The 12,731-nt window shown below is 41.9% G+C and overlaps 1 protein-coding gene across 1 annotated transcript in view; it reads right to left on the bottom strand.

Annotated features, from left to right (window-relative positions):
- STK32A (serine/threonine kinase 32A) overlaps window positions 1-12,731 on the bottom strand; it is a 133,692-nt gene that overhangs the window by 10,560 nt on the left and 110,401 nt on the right. The window contains exons 9-11 of the mRNA XM_069592357.1: window positions 6,163-6,279; window positions 3,448-3,573; window positions 1,678-1,806 (exon numbers count right to left, since the gene is read on the bottom strand). Coding sequence (XP_069448458.1) covers window positions 1,678-1,806; window positions 3,448-3,573; window positions 6,163-6,279 — 372 coding nt within the window. The remainder of the gene's footprint in view (window positions 1-1,677; window positions 1,807-3,447; window positions 3,574-6,162; window positions 6,280-12,731) is intronic.

The following is a 12,731-nucleotide window of genomic DNA, read 5'->3' as shown; positions in this document are numbered from 1 at the left end:
GGCATGGCAAGAAGTTACTCATAAATTGCTGTTATCTCTAAAACTTGAAAAAACTTATAATTAAGGTGATGTCTTGTTCTTGGCTACATTTGGAGGTCTGTTAACAGAGGAGCCTACATAGGCAGCTCTCTGGGGGAAAAGGGAGGAACTAGCCAGGAGAAGCCAGTCGGTTATGATATGAAGAGCAACAGATCATTAGGAGAAAGATGGGTAAAGTGAAAAGCAACAAGCAAGATGGGTTTGTGGTACAGCGAAGCATTCCTTGGAGAGCCCTAGAAAACACTTAAAGATGGGAATCCGCTCAGAGGCCAGTTCTGCGGACAAACAGGATGTGGACTTTGGTTAATTGACCATTAAAGGGTACAGTATGCCCTGAGGACTAGAGAATTTAGGAACATTGAGAATAGTTGCTTGTTTGCAGAGCCATTTTAACCACAAGATTATGCAATCTCTGAGAACAGGGATGTCAGTGAATGCAGGAATTATATCTTATTCATATCTCTTTCCAGTGTCTAGCACAGAATGCGGCAGATAATAGGGATTCAATAAAAATAGCCTAAGCAAATGGATACAGAGGGATGGAAGAATGGATGACCATTAGTTGAGTGTGTAGGGAGATGGATGGATGATTGAGTGGATGAATAAACGATCATTGTTGTTGTTTAGTCGGTAAATTCTGTCTGACTCTTTGGCGACCCTGCAGACTATAGCCCACCAGGCTCCTCTGTCCATGGGATTTCCAGGCAAAAGTACTGGAGTGGGTTGTCATTTCTTTTTACAAAGGATCTTCCCATTGGCAGGTGGATTCTTTACCACCGAGCCACCAGGGAAGCCCATGGGTGATCAGAGGCAAGGTGAATATTTAATGCTTCACCGTCATTATTATACACAACACCTTACTGTGTAAAATCCTTCTGAGCCCCTGTAAGTTACTTTTCTGAAATCTGACCTCTAAACTCTGACATAGTATAATGTAGTTAGTTATAAAATTAATTTGATTCAGCCTGAAATCCAGCAATAATGCTCAACCATATAATTCCATCTTTTCTGTGACTGGATACTCCCTACTTCTGCTAGCCCTGACATCAGGAGATTCTGCTTCTACCAAAGACCAGATACACCCCACTAGAATTGGCTGCTCCCAGTGACCCCTCAAAAGAATGGGGCCCAAAACAGCTGGGACACAGCTTAGTGACTAAACAACATTTTCCATCATTTTAGGGATAGTAACCTGACCTATGGAGAAGGCAATGGCACCCCACTCCAGTACTCTTGCCTGAAAAATCCCATGGATGGAGGAGCCTGGTGGACTGCAGTCCATGGGGTCGCGAAGAGTCGGACACGACTGAAGCGACTTAGCGGCAGCAGCAGAACCTGACCTAGGCTTCGCCAATTAGATTCCCTTCCAGAAGATGGCAAAATTTGAATTGAGAGTTAGGAGAAGGCACTAAGGGAATCACGTTAATTGCAGAGGCGCAGAGGCCTGGCTAGGACATTCAGACGTAAAAGATTGCTACTGGGATGCAGGGCTTCCCTTTCAGAAGCTGGGGTGTTCAGCTCCTTCTCACAGTCACGAAGCTGCCAGTTCCTGCGGGAAGCTCACCCACTGGAAGCTTTCCAACAAACGGCAGCAGTCGTGAAGATTCCCGCGCCCCTGAGGGTGAGGGGGCTGCTTACCTGAGAGGAATCGCATTTCCTCATCTCCTTTTCCTTCTTGGCCAGACGCTTCTTTTTCTTGTGAAGAGGCTTGGACTCCAAAATCATTTCTTCGAGTTCAAAGGTGGGGTCACAATTCAGCCTGCCTTTCTGCAAGGGAAGACAGGTTGACTGATTCCTTGCTTTTCTGTATCATTCTACAAATAGACCAGACTAGATAAGGAGATTATAATTCAGTCCTGCAGGAACAGTCCAAGAATAACCAGCTGGGATTTCCACTCAAAGTTTTAGTTAATTTATCGCCAGTCTTCTTTTTCATGTTCTTTTTGTATTTTGTTTATTTTTCTAAACTCCCAAGGAGCCTTCCAAGAGTTAGAAAGAAAATTCTATTATAATTATTTTTCTAAAGTTTGCCTTCTGGGGCTATGTTTCTCAAAGTAGGTTCAGTGGCGGATCAGAATGACCCTAAGTTGATTCCTAGTTCCCCAACCAGAGTTTCAGCATCAGTGTTTCTGAACACCAGGCCAGGAAATTGCATGTGTAACAAGCTCCCCAGATGATTCAGATTCACAATTAAATCAGAGAAGCACACACACAGGTCTCTGGAGGCAGCGCTGATGGGGTGGCGCGTGAAAGAGTAGAAAGGTGCCTAGATCTCCAAGGCCGCATGTGTCAGCCAAGAGTGCAAGCTGTCCCTGCTGGACCCCGAGGAGCGGCCAGGTAGGACCCCACCTCCTGTTGCTCCAGAAGGTAGCATTCCCCCATCCCAGAATTCCTCCCCATTGCCTTCTGGTGCCTCTTGCTTTGTACCCTAGCCACCCACCTGCTGTCTGTAAGTGAAGGATCACGCCCCCACATGCCCATTGCAGGTGTCTGGCCTGGGCTTAAGAACAGAAAACTCTGAGTTGTTTCTGTAGGCTCCCTTAAGAGACGATTATTCTGCCAATCTGCTTACAACTGAGTGTGTAGAATCAGGCTGTGGGGAGAGAGGGGTTAGAGGTCTCACTTGGCTCCTTGGCTGGAGCTCAGTAGACTGCAGGAAGCCACAGATGTTTTTTGGCTAGGTACATCTGGTGGGACTTATTTCCCTTTGCTTATTAGTCATTGAGAATATGGTTCCCAGTGTAGAACCACCAGTGAAAGTGAAGTCGCTCAGTCATGTGAGACTCTTTGGGACCCCATGGACTGTAGCCTACCAGCCTCCTCTGTCCATGAGATTTTTCCAGGCAAGGGTACTGAAGTGGGTTGCCATTTTCTTCTCCAGGGGACTTCCCAACCCAGGGATTGAACTTGGGTCTCCTGCATTGCAGGCAGATGTGTTACCATCTGAGTCACCAGGCAAGTCCAAACTACCAGAGGACGAGGAATGAATGGTAAAGACAAACATCTAACCCAAACAGCTTTCGATCCTCTGACTCACAGAACTCCTTGGATACACATTCCTACATCTTTGGAATCAGAGAGAATGTTTTAAATCGGCAGATTCCTGGAAAAGACGATTGGTAGGATTAGGACTCGTTTCCACTAAAAAGTAAGCCACAAAAAAGTAGTTAGGAGCTAGAACTCCCAACACTGACCTAGCCTGGAATCCCAGCTTAGCCACCTGCTAGCTATGTGACCTTTGTCGGCCACCTTACCCTGTGTGTGCCTTGTTTTTCTCATCTGTAAAACAGGAACGTTGACTGTCTTACAACACTGGTGTGGTTATCTGATGAGACCAGGTATATATCTGGCACACAGAAGGATATGCAATGAATGAGAGTTAGTAAGGGTTTATTGGGATTGACTCACGTTAGGAACAAATCCTGGAATGAGCCTCTTCTGCAGAACTGCATCCCAGTTCATATCATTCATATATGGGAAGTTTTGAATATCGGACAAATGGGAAAATCGGTGGTCCGGATTCAGTTCAAGTAGCTGCCAATGGAATACAAACACCAAGATCATGAACAAGGTCACTTGGGGAGCAAAAAATCATAAAGATTCCCTATAAATATTTTCAGGAATAGGACTGACGGAAACAAGCAGTGTTTTCCGTCCTTAGTCCTATAAACAAATAATATGGACAATAATGAATGGTCAGAATGAAATGTAAGTTGGTCATGTGGTGAGTGAAAACAGCTTGTCCTCCTGAGTCAAACATGTTTGATTCCTGATTCCATAACTGATTAATGATGCACAAGTTTGTTCTCTAAACCTCAATTTACCCATCTGTAAAAAAGGGATAATAACCTATTTCATTAGGTTTAGCTATGACTAAACATGGCTATGTTCAAATAAGGCTATGTTTAAAGTGACTAAGAAATCTGTTCTTCTTGAGTGGAAAAATGTACATTGGATTTAACACATGAAATTCATTTCACACTAAAAGTTTTAGCAATGTTTATAACTAATCAATATATGCTGGGACTGATACAGATAAGATATCATTAAGATTACTGCAACAGGTCTGGGTTTTGTGAACTGAAATTAAAGATTTTGTTTCCTTACTCGAACCACCCTAGAACCAATATCATTATAGTCCTGTGGTTCGGATGGGAAGGAGCAATTCCTCTTGAGAATGGACCTGAAAGTGATCACTGTGGGTCATCAGGGTGCAATTCTGGTGTGAGAAGGCTGTCTTGGAACTAAGGAAAATTTGCTTATGGAAAATGACCTCTGCCCCTATTCTTTATTTTTGGCATTGCCAACAGCAGTATCCCTATTGGAAAACAGAACACTTGACCCAGAGACGAGAGACATAGGTTTTGAAGTCTTAGTCCACAAAGCTCTTTTCCTTGACCAGCTACAACCTGTGACGTTTCCTCTTTTCAGAAAAAAGGCAAGTTCATCCTCTTGGGCTCCTCATTTTTCTTTTACATAATAACACATGATTGAGATTCTGCCTCCATTCTCCTTAATCTTCCTGGTGAACATGGGTACGTTGAAATCTCTGATGAAAATCATTGGACCTCATTAGTTCAAATTCCAAATTTTACCACTTGTCAGGCTGTGTGTTAGGTGCTGAAGACACCATGGTGAACAAGTCAGATGTGGTCCTTCCCTCGTGCAGCTTGAGAGCGATGGTATTAACCCAAGAGTCACACATGGACAGTGTGTAATTTCAAATTGTGAAAACTATGATGAAGGAAAGTTCATGCTTGTGTGAGCTGACAACAGAGGGAGGCTCCCTGAAGAAGGGAGATTTGAGCTGAGATCTAAAGCTGTGTTTCTCAAACTATGCAGAAGGGCTAGATATTTCTCTTTGGTTTAATTTCCAACCCACTGAAACCAATATGTGGTGTTATTGTGTGTGGCTAGTACGGAACACTACACCATGTGCAACTGGTGATTTGAGCTTGACATCACCACATAGGCTGGTGCCCTGTTCAGTGGCAGGAGTCCACTGACCATGTGGTTTGAGGCATCAGCAGTATCAAACTGCTATACAAGTTTTTTTTAAACACTTCTCTGCATTTCTGTGTTTTGCTATGGACCCGGTGGGGAGTAATTAATGGACTTGGACCACTTAGTGAATCACATTGAGTAGTAATGATCTAAAGAAAGGAACTGGGGATGGGAGCAGTGTTCTAGGCAGGGAGACTAGCGCATGCAGAGGCCTGTGGTGAGAGCCTGGTGTATGAGGGTGAGGTCGGGGAGGGGAAAGAGAAGGGAAAAGGAAGCACAAAGCAGTTTGTGTGTCATCAAAAGGGGGACAAAAGTCCAAAATAAGACTTGAGGGGTAGTTAGAACCTTTACACCATACAAATTATTTTGATCTTTATCCTAAGAACAGTAGGAAAACAATGACCTGTGCTTCGAATAGGTCCCTGTGGGGCAGAGCGGAGAACGGAATGGAATGTATTTGAAAGTGTTCAGGGCAAACAAAACTTGATGGCAGTAGGACTGTGAAGAAGATAGGGGAGTGGGAGAGAAGTGTCAGGTTCAAAAGGTATTTAAAAGGTCAGATAACAGAACGCGGTGATGGACTGGATATGAGGATGATGAGTGATCTCTGGTTCTGCCTGTATAAGTGGGTGGATGGAGAGGCCAGTGACGGAGCGAGGAAACACTGGAGAAAGTCCAGGAAATACAGGGTTCAAGAATTCCATCTGGGGCACACGGAATTTGAAATGTCTTTTGAGACATTCAAGAGGACATGTGCATTGCCTTATTAACGAAGCCACGTATTTGAAATCTGTTAGCTGCAAAACCCGCTCCAGAAATGTATATTATTATGACGGCCTCCAGTATCATAACCATTTTTTTGTTTTGATGTGGACTTTTTTTTTTTAAAGTCTTCATTGAATTTGTTACAATATTGCTTTTGTTCTTTATGTTTTGGTTTTTTGGTGGTAAGGCATGTGAGATCTTAGTTCCCTGGCCAAAGCTTGAACTCCCAACCCCTGCATTGGAAGGCAAAGTCTTAACAACACTGGACATCCAGGGAAGTCCCTGTAACTTAAATTTCAAACTAGATTGCCTGCTTTTTATTACTTCCTTTTGTCATGCATTCATCCTTCTTACCTTTTTAAGAAGGGATACCATCTCCTGTGACCAGGCAGAAGGGTAAGTCACTAGTGCTGTCTCAAACATGTGTGCTATTTCCTTGCTGGAAGTACTGGAGCGAATATGATAAGGTCTCTTAAAAGAGAGAAGTGAGAGTCTTCATTTTTACAGGGTAAAAGGAAAAACATTGCTTTGTAAATGTTTCCAAGCTAAATTTTCAACCAATAAAATATCAACAGGATTTTCTAATCCCCTCCGGCTGATTGTTTTGTTACCATATGCAGCTACAGTACATGGTTGCCACATTTCCTGCTTTTTAAAAAGATACAGAAAGACTACAGTTTCTCACGAAACCTCCGAGTTCTTGAAAGCTGGCAATCCCTCTGGGTAAAAGAAACTTTTCTGTGAGCTAAATCCGCCTCTGAGATGGCAATTTGGAGCTGTCTTATAAGGTTAACTTAGAGAGGATTTACCTAAAATACTGAACAGTGCGTAGTGTTAGTCGCTCAGTCATGCCAGACTCTGCGACCCCGTGGACTGTAGCCAGCCAGGCTCCTCTGTCCGTGGAATTCGCCAGGCAAGAATACTGGAGTGGGTTGTCATTCCCTTCTCCTGGGGATCTTCCCAACCCAGGGATCAAACCTGGGTCTTCTGCATTGCAGGAGGGTTCTTTACCATCTGAGCCACCAGAGAAGCCCAGTGCTCAGTAAATAGAAGTTTTAAAAATTATTATTTAAGTGCTGATTATACAGAGATTGAGAGTGTTACCAGGCACACACCTCTTTTTACTTGTTTGAATCATAAGGACAAAGTTCAGGTTGGAAGGTTACACAGAAGACTTCAACCCCCGCTCCAAAGCAATGAGCCGCTAGTTCTGTGGAGCTGGGTGGAGAATTTTATGATGAGGCTAAAGTATTTTTAGTTTCAAGAGAGCCAGACTCGGCTATAATTTTAACTTGGGGGAAAGAAGGAAAGAAATGAAAGGAAGTAATTTGTTAGTAATTTTCACAGATGTCCACTAGAGGGCAGCCTTTACCAATGTTGATTTCTTTGTTTCGTAAAGGATTTGCCCTGGATTCTGTCTATGTAAAGCGAGCTACTGACAGCTAGCTGCTGCTCCTGTTAAGTCGCTTCAGTCGTGTCCGACTCTGTGCGACCCTATAGAAGGCAGCCCACTAGGCTCCTCTGTCCCTGGGATTCTCCAGGCAAGAATACTGGAGTGGGTTGTCATTTCCTTCTCCAATGCATGCCTGCCTGCTAAGTCGCTGCAGTCGTGTCCGACTCTGTGCGACCCTATGGACAGCAGCCAACCAGGCTCCTCTATCCACAGGATTCTCTAGGCAAGAATACTGGAGTGGGTTGCCATTTCCATACCATATTCACATTTTTTGCCCTTGGGACCTAGCACCTAGTTAGTGCTCATTATATGTTTGTTGAATGAACAAAATTTTCACATTAGATTAACCAACAATAGGACAGTGACTATGGCTATGTACATTTATCATGTGCTTGGTTCTTTCAAGGCACAGTGACCGTGGACTGATAAATTGGGAGAAATGAAAGAGTTTAATTTTTTCCTTGTTGATATCTGTAGTTGAGGTATATGAAGTATATGAAGGTCATATAATGTAATTAAATATTTGAGCTTTGAAGGCAAAAGGATTTGAACGCTTAACTGAATCAATTTCCCTTTTGATACCTTCTTCTGTAAAATGAACCACCTTAGAGGATTGTGGGGAAAATTAAATGACATGATACATGTAAAGTTCTCAATACAGTGACTGATATATATTAGACACAATACAGGAGAGATATTATTATTATTGAAATAAAGGTAAAAAGAATGGCGGATATATTGAGTTGGACAAAAGGTTCATTCAGGTTTTTCCAAACAATCTCATAGAAAAACCTGAGTGAACTTTTTTTAAATGCAGATAACGAATAGGAAGATCAATAAAGGTGATGTGGAGGAAGTCTTAGTCCCAAACATGCCATGTCAGCACCTGCTACCCAGGGAACCAGGAAGTGCTAGGTCTGACTCCCTAAAAGGGAGCTTAGCCAAACTTTATTTTTTTGTGTGAGGTTTAAAAACACCTGCCACATACTTTCTTCCCTCAAGACTGAATAAATGACCTTTATCAATTCATCAGTTTCAGTAATGACAGAGTGGAAATAACCCTTGTAACTCAATACCAGAAAGAGTATACCTTATCAACATCATTAAGGTTTATTGACTGTTTGCAAGCCAAGGGCACTGTGGGTCACTATCTGTGATTCACTGCATATTTACCGTTAAGAGCTAGGGCAAGTTGACACACTCAAGCTTCTGGGGTTATATGTGTGTGTATATATATTTTTTCTTTTTTAAAATTTTCTTCTTCAGTCCACTTATACTTCTAAACCTAATTCTGAGACATCTAAATACACAAAATACTTTGATAAACTAATAAATTACCTGACAATGCTGTAAGCAAATGCTTTAAGATTATGCTGCATTTTTCCTTTTATTTTAGAAGGCCATAGGGCTGAATTCAATATATATATTTTTAAATACTCATGGTCTGTCCACTTGTTCCAAATAGTCCAATTGCCTTTTTATTATATAATAACATATTTTTCTAGTTCTAAATTTTAAAATCCACATTAAGCCATCAACAACCAGAACTGTATATTTATTCACTTATCAAATATTGACTGAATGCCTGTAATGTTCCAGCACCTCTGTTGGGCACTGGGGATACAATGAAGACAGGACAGATGGGATTTCTACACTGGTAAAGCCTATAGTCTACTCAGTGAAGCCATGAATAATTACAGAGACGGTACAGATATACATACACATTCACACAGAAGTCAATGGGATACCGTGATATAAAGAAAAATTACAGTGTGCCATGACAGGATCTAGCAGACAATTCTAGGGTAGCATACAAATTAAGAATGAGAATATAAAGAATAAACAAGATGGAAAAGGTAAAATGTTAGATGGGACAAAGTGTTGTGATTAGCCTCTAATTAAAATAAATAAATTTAAATTAAAAAAAAAAAGCAAAAAGCTTCATCCAAGGATGTACAATTAGTGCAAAACAACGTATGTCCCTATCATAAGCTAATACTATGGGTACTACAAGACTAGAGAAGACGTGGACCTTGCCTTTACAATGTGAGCCGGGACGCAGAGATGACAAAGCAGCTTAAGGGCTAAGGGACCCATTCCTTCATCAAGACCGCGGGCAGGGCTGCTGCACTTCAGGGATGTTTCAGGCACATGCCCCTTTGAAGTATATGAAAGTGAAACGCGCTCTGTCATGTCCAGCTCTTTGCAACCCAGTGGACTATACAGTCCATGGGATTCTCCAGGCTAGAATACTGGAGTGGGTAGCCTTTTACCTACTTCTCCAGGGGATCATCCCAACATAGGGACTGAACCCAGGTCTCTCACGTTGCAGGCGGATTCTTTCCCATCCGAGCCCCCCAGGAAGCCCTGGAAGCATGTATTTTTCTGTAAATCACAATTTGTCCATGTGGAGGGAATGATTGCTTAGCACCTTTCTTCTGTGGTTTCTTTGTGTTGCTAGTTGTAATTAAATGTTGCTATTTCTTTCTTTGAGTTGGCTATATTTTGAAACATAATTACATATAGCCTCCTTGGTGATTCTCTCCAAGAATATGTCAGAATTGATTTGTATTGACTTATTCCCCCATACATTCAACAAACATTTGTCAGGTACCTATTTACAGCTAAATACTGTGGATAATACTAAACTATATAAAACACTGGCTTCACCTTTAATAAATTTATACTCATAATATAGAAGAGATTGAAAACATAAAAATTGATATAGCTAGACAAATTTACAAAGGCAATGCATTTATGAAATGGCTTTAATCCTAAAACAGAAAATAGATTTAGGTGTTCTGATATAGAGAGTTCTACATTTCATCTTAAGTGAAAACAGTCTCAACAGAAAGGTTAAAGCATAATTTTATTTTTACTGAAACAACAATAACAACGTGTATGTGCATGTGTGTAAAAATAGACTATCTTTATAAGAGCAGAAAAGGTTTGGAAGTGAATATACTCTGAAAGATGAGATTTGGAAGGTCAAAGGAGGCTTTGCTTTAGAGGATGTGGTTGACTTCTACCTTTATTTTTCTGTGTTTCTATATTTTTTCAATAATTTTAAATTCAGAAGGGTTATACGAGAGTAGTGAAATTGCTCAGTTGTGTCCAATTGTTTGCGTAGCCTGCCAGGCTCCTCTCTCCATGGAATTTTCCAGGCAAGAATACTGGAGTGGGTTGCCATTTCCTTCTCCAGGGGATCTTCCCAACCCAAGAATCAAACACTGCAGGGGCACCCATATGGCAGGCAGACTCTTTACTGTTTGAGCTACCAGGGAATATCCATATATAAGAGAGAGAAAGTCCATAAGTATTTGGAAGATACACAGATCACTTTAGCTAGAGAGATCAGAGAATGTTTCTTCAGAGAAGGAGCTGTGTTGTCGAGGTCCCTAAAGAATGGGTAGGGTCTGATATGAAAAGACCTGGAGAAAGGCTTTTCCTGGAAAAGAAATTTGGGACAGTCTGATGAAAGTGAAAGAGGAGAGTGAAAAAGTTGGCTTAAAGCTCAAAATTCAGAAAACGAAGATCATGGCATCTGGTCCCATCACTTCATGGGAAATAGATGGGGAAACAGTGTCAGACTTTATTTTTGGGGGCTCCAAAATCACTGCAGATGGTGTTTGCAGTCATGAAATTAAAAGATGCTTGCTCCTTGGAAGAAAAGTTATGACCAACCTAGATAGCATATTCAAAAGCAGAGACATTACTTTGCTGAATAAGGTCCATCTAGTCAAGGCTATAGTTTTTCCTGTGGTCATGTATGGATGTGAGAGTTGGATTGTGAAGAAGGCTGAGTGCCAAAGAATTGATGCTTTTGAACTGTGGTGGTGAAGAAGACTCTTGAGAGTCCCTTGGACTGCAAGGAGATCCAACCAGTCCATTCTGAAGGAGATCAGCCCTGGGATTTCTTTGGAAGGAATGATGCTAAAACTGAAACTCCAGTACTTTGGCCACGTCATGCGAAGAGTTGACTCATTGGAAAAGACTCTGATGCTGGGAGGGATTGGGGGCAGGAGGAGAAGGGGACGACCAAGGATGAGATGGCTGGATGGCATCACGGACTCGATGGACGTGAGTCTGAGTGAACTCCAGGAGATGGTGATGGACAGGGAGGCCTGGCGTGCTGCGATTCATGGGGTCGCAGAGAGTCGAACACGACTGAGCGACTGAACTGAACTGCACTGAAGTCTGCCCTTTGTTAGAAATGAACAACCTACATGAAATATAAGGATTCTGAGAAGCTCTACAGTTTAGACACCTCCTGAACTTTATTCAAACCTAATTTAGCGATTTCTAAACTTATTCAAAGAGTTATTTAAAAAAAAAAAACACCAGAGTTTATCTTAGGAAATATCTTTATAGGCAAAGGAATGAGAGGAAGACCTTTGAGGGATGCCTTGAGAGATGACAAAGTCCAAAGAGGCTGAAGTGAGTTTGCAAAGAGTCAGCATTGTTCATACTGAAGCAAAATCTGAAAAGTTAACCTGATACTATAGAGCCAAGGGTGACCAGCTAAGGTGTCTGAAGAGTGTGTGGGGAGGGGAGGGTGGCTAAGGCAGGTGAAGGGTATATGCGTGTGAGGAATGAGGGAGCAACATTTTTTCTTCACTAGGAAAAGTGAGATTTGTGCTTTACAAAAGAGACTCTGCCTTGCCAAGTTCATTGCAGCATTAGTCACAGCAGCCAAGACACCAAAACAACCTAAATGTCCACTAACAGATTAATAAAGATATGTGTATATGTAATATATATATATTTATACACATATATACATTTATATGGGGCTTCCCAAGTGGTGCAAGTGGTGAAGAACCCGCTTGCCAGTGCAGGAGACACGGCACACACAGGCTCAGTCCTTGTGTCGGGAAGATCCCCTGGAGTAGGAAACGGCAACCTGTTTCAGTATTCTTGCCTCAAAAATTCCATGGACAGAGGAGCCTGGCAGGCTACGGTCCATGAGGCCACAAAGAGTTGGACACGACCAAGTACACATATTTACACATAATATTCATTATGTCTGTGTTCAGTCACTCAATCATGTCTGACTCTTTGCAACCGTTTGGACTGTAGCCCACCAGGCTCCTCGGTCCATGGGTCTCTCCAGGCAAGAATACTGGAGTGGGTTGCCCTTCCTTCTCTAGGGGATCTTCCCAACCCAGGGACTGAACCCACATCTCCTGAATTGCAGGAGATACGGATATATTATAAAAGAATAATGGAGCATTATATATGACATATAAAATACATATTCACATACAATATGGAATGTTATTCAGCCATAAGAAAAAAGGAAATCCTGATGTTTGTAACAACACAGATAGACCTTGTGTCCAATATGCAAAGTGAAATAAGTCAGACAGAGAAGACAAATACTGCATGATATCATTTATATGGGATCTTTGGGGGAAAAAGTCAAGCTTATAGAAACAGTAGAATAGTATAGTTGCCAAGTGGGGAAAAT

This window comes from Ovis canadensis, chromosome 5 (genome assembly GCF_042477335.2).
Source record: "Ovis canadensis isolate MfBH-ARS-UI-01 breed Bighorn chromosome 5, ARS-UI_OviCan_v2, whole genome shotgun sequence".
Taxonomy (NCBI): Eukaryota; Metazoa; Chordata; class Mammalia; order Artiodactyla; family Bovidae; genus Ovis; species Ovis canadensis.
The sequence above is the reverse complement of the archived record's forward strand: the minus strand, read 5'-3'. Positions and strand labels throughout refer to the sequence as shown.